The sequence below is a fragment of the Amphimedon queenslandica genome, unplaced genomic scaffold (genome assembly GCF_000090795.2).
Source record: "Amphimedon queenslandica unplaced genomic scaffold, v1.1 AMPQUscaffold_5069_Cont22956, whole genome shotgun sequence".
Taxonomy (NCBI): domain Eukaryota; kingdom Metazoa; phylum Porifera; class Demospongiae; order Haplosclerida; family Niphatidae; genus Amphimedon; species Amphimedon queenslandica.
The window spans coordinates 1-1,621 of NW_003554623.1; the positions used below are offsets into that span (position 1 = coordinate 1).

General features: G+C 41.1%; 1 protein-coding gene across 1 annotated transcript; it reads left to right on the top strand.

Annotated features, from left to right (window-relative positions):
- Positions 1–627: 627 nt before the first annotated feature.
- Positions 628–1,444, top strand: LOC105316104 (uncharacterized). The gene is made up of 2 exons (XM_011410910.1): positions 628–888; positions 1,139–1,444. The coding sequence occupies exons 1-2, from the start codon at positions 628–630 to the stop codon at positions 1,442–1,444; spliced, it is 567 nt and encodes a 188-aa protein (XP_011409212.1).
- The last annotated feature ends 177 nt before the right edge of the window (positions 1,445–1,621 follow it).

Sequence of the window (1,621 nt, forward strand, 5' to 3'; positions counted from 1 at the left end):
TATTCCTTTGTTATAGGCTATAGAGGTACTGGAGATCACAGTAATGTCGGTGGTTTATCCAGGCTTCCCCTTTCTGACGTTAATACCTCTGATGTTCCTGATGTGGCTAGCATGTTTAATGTAGTACAAATGTCAGCTCTGCCTCTAACCCACAAACAACTCAGGTCAGCTTCTAGGTGTGACCCTGTGGTTAGTAAGGTGTTGATGTTTGTCCAGTGTGGTTGGCCACAATGCACACCTCAGGAGTTAAGGGACTACTGGAGGAGGAGACATCAACTAATAGTGGAAGCAGGTTGTTTGTTGTGGGGGATGAAAGTGGTGGTTCCCACTGTGCATAGAAAGAAGGTACTGGAGATGCTTCACGAGGGCACCCTGGTATAGTCAAGATGAAATCACTGGCTAGAAGTTGTCTTATGGCCAGGGTTGGACCAGGATGTGGAGAATGTGGCCAGGAGTTGTGCTCTCTGTATTCAAATTAAATCAAATCCTGGACCTGTTCCATTGCACCCATGGATATGGCCAAGAAGCCCGTGGAAGAGAATCCATGTGGATTTTGCAGGACCATTATTTCATAAGTCCTTCTGTAGTAGTAGTAGATCCCATTCAAAGTGGCCAGAAGTGTGAAAGATGTTATCTACTTTGTTGTCAAAGACAGTAGAGGTACTGAAGCATCTATTCAGTATGTATGTGCTGCTGGAGCAGCTAGTAAGTGATAACGGTCCTCAATTCCCATCTGACGAGTTTCACCAGTTTATCAAAAGCTCTGGAATCAAACATTATTGTTCGGCTACTTACCATCCAGCCACAAAAGGAGCTGCAGAGAAATTTGTACAAATGTTGAAACAAGCTCTGAAGACAGAAAAACAAGCAGGGAAGCCAACTAAAGAGGTACTTTTCCAGTTCCTGATGAGCTGTTTTTTTCTAACCATGCAGTTACTGGTGTTCCTTCAAGTCAGCTGTTCTTGGCAAGGCAGATCAGGACTAAACTAGATTTGCTGAGGCCAAGTCAACAGGATGTTGTGGAAACCCAGTAAGCCAAACAGAAACAATATCATGATAAAGCGAGAAAGCAGAATTATTTTCAAGTTGAAGATTGAGTAGCTGTCAGAATATATAGACATGATTATTACATTGAAAGAATGGAGAGGTAGCGCAGATTTTAGGTCCCAGATTATTATTAGTTAAGTTGGATGATGGCTCAATGGTTAAGAAGCATATAGACCAAGTGCAGCATAGAATAGTAACATCAAAAGAAGTAACTGAAGATCTCCTTCAGGACCTTGACCTTCCATTACCAACCGCTCAACAAGAGGAAGAACCTTTACTTACAACATCAGCTGTGGATGAAGGAGTACAAAATTCCACCAACACTACACCTGTGGTGCCCCAGCAAAGGTATCCTCTAAGAGACAGACGTCCACCTGATCGTTTTGTCTGTTTTTAAGAAGGGGGAAAACTTTGAGATATTATTAACTACAATAATAAGGTGTACATGTATTTATTATTATCACTATCATTGTTATTATTAGGTGGTTGTGTTGCTAGGTAACTATTATTATCCTAGTGTGGTATTTCCTCTAAACATTGATTGGGTTTTATTATTTTTTTGAATTATTATTGC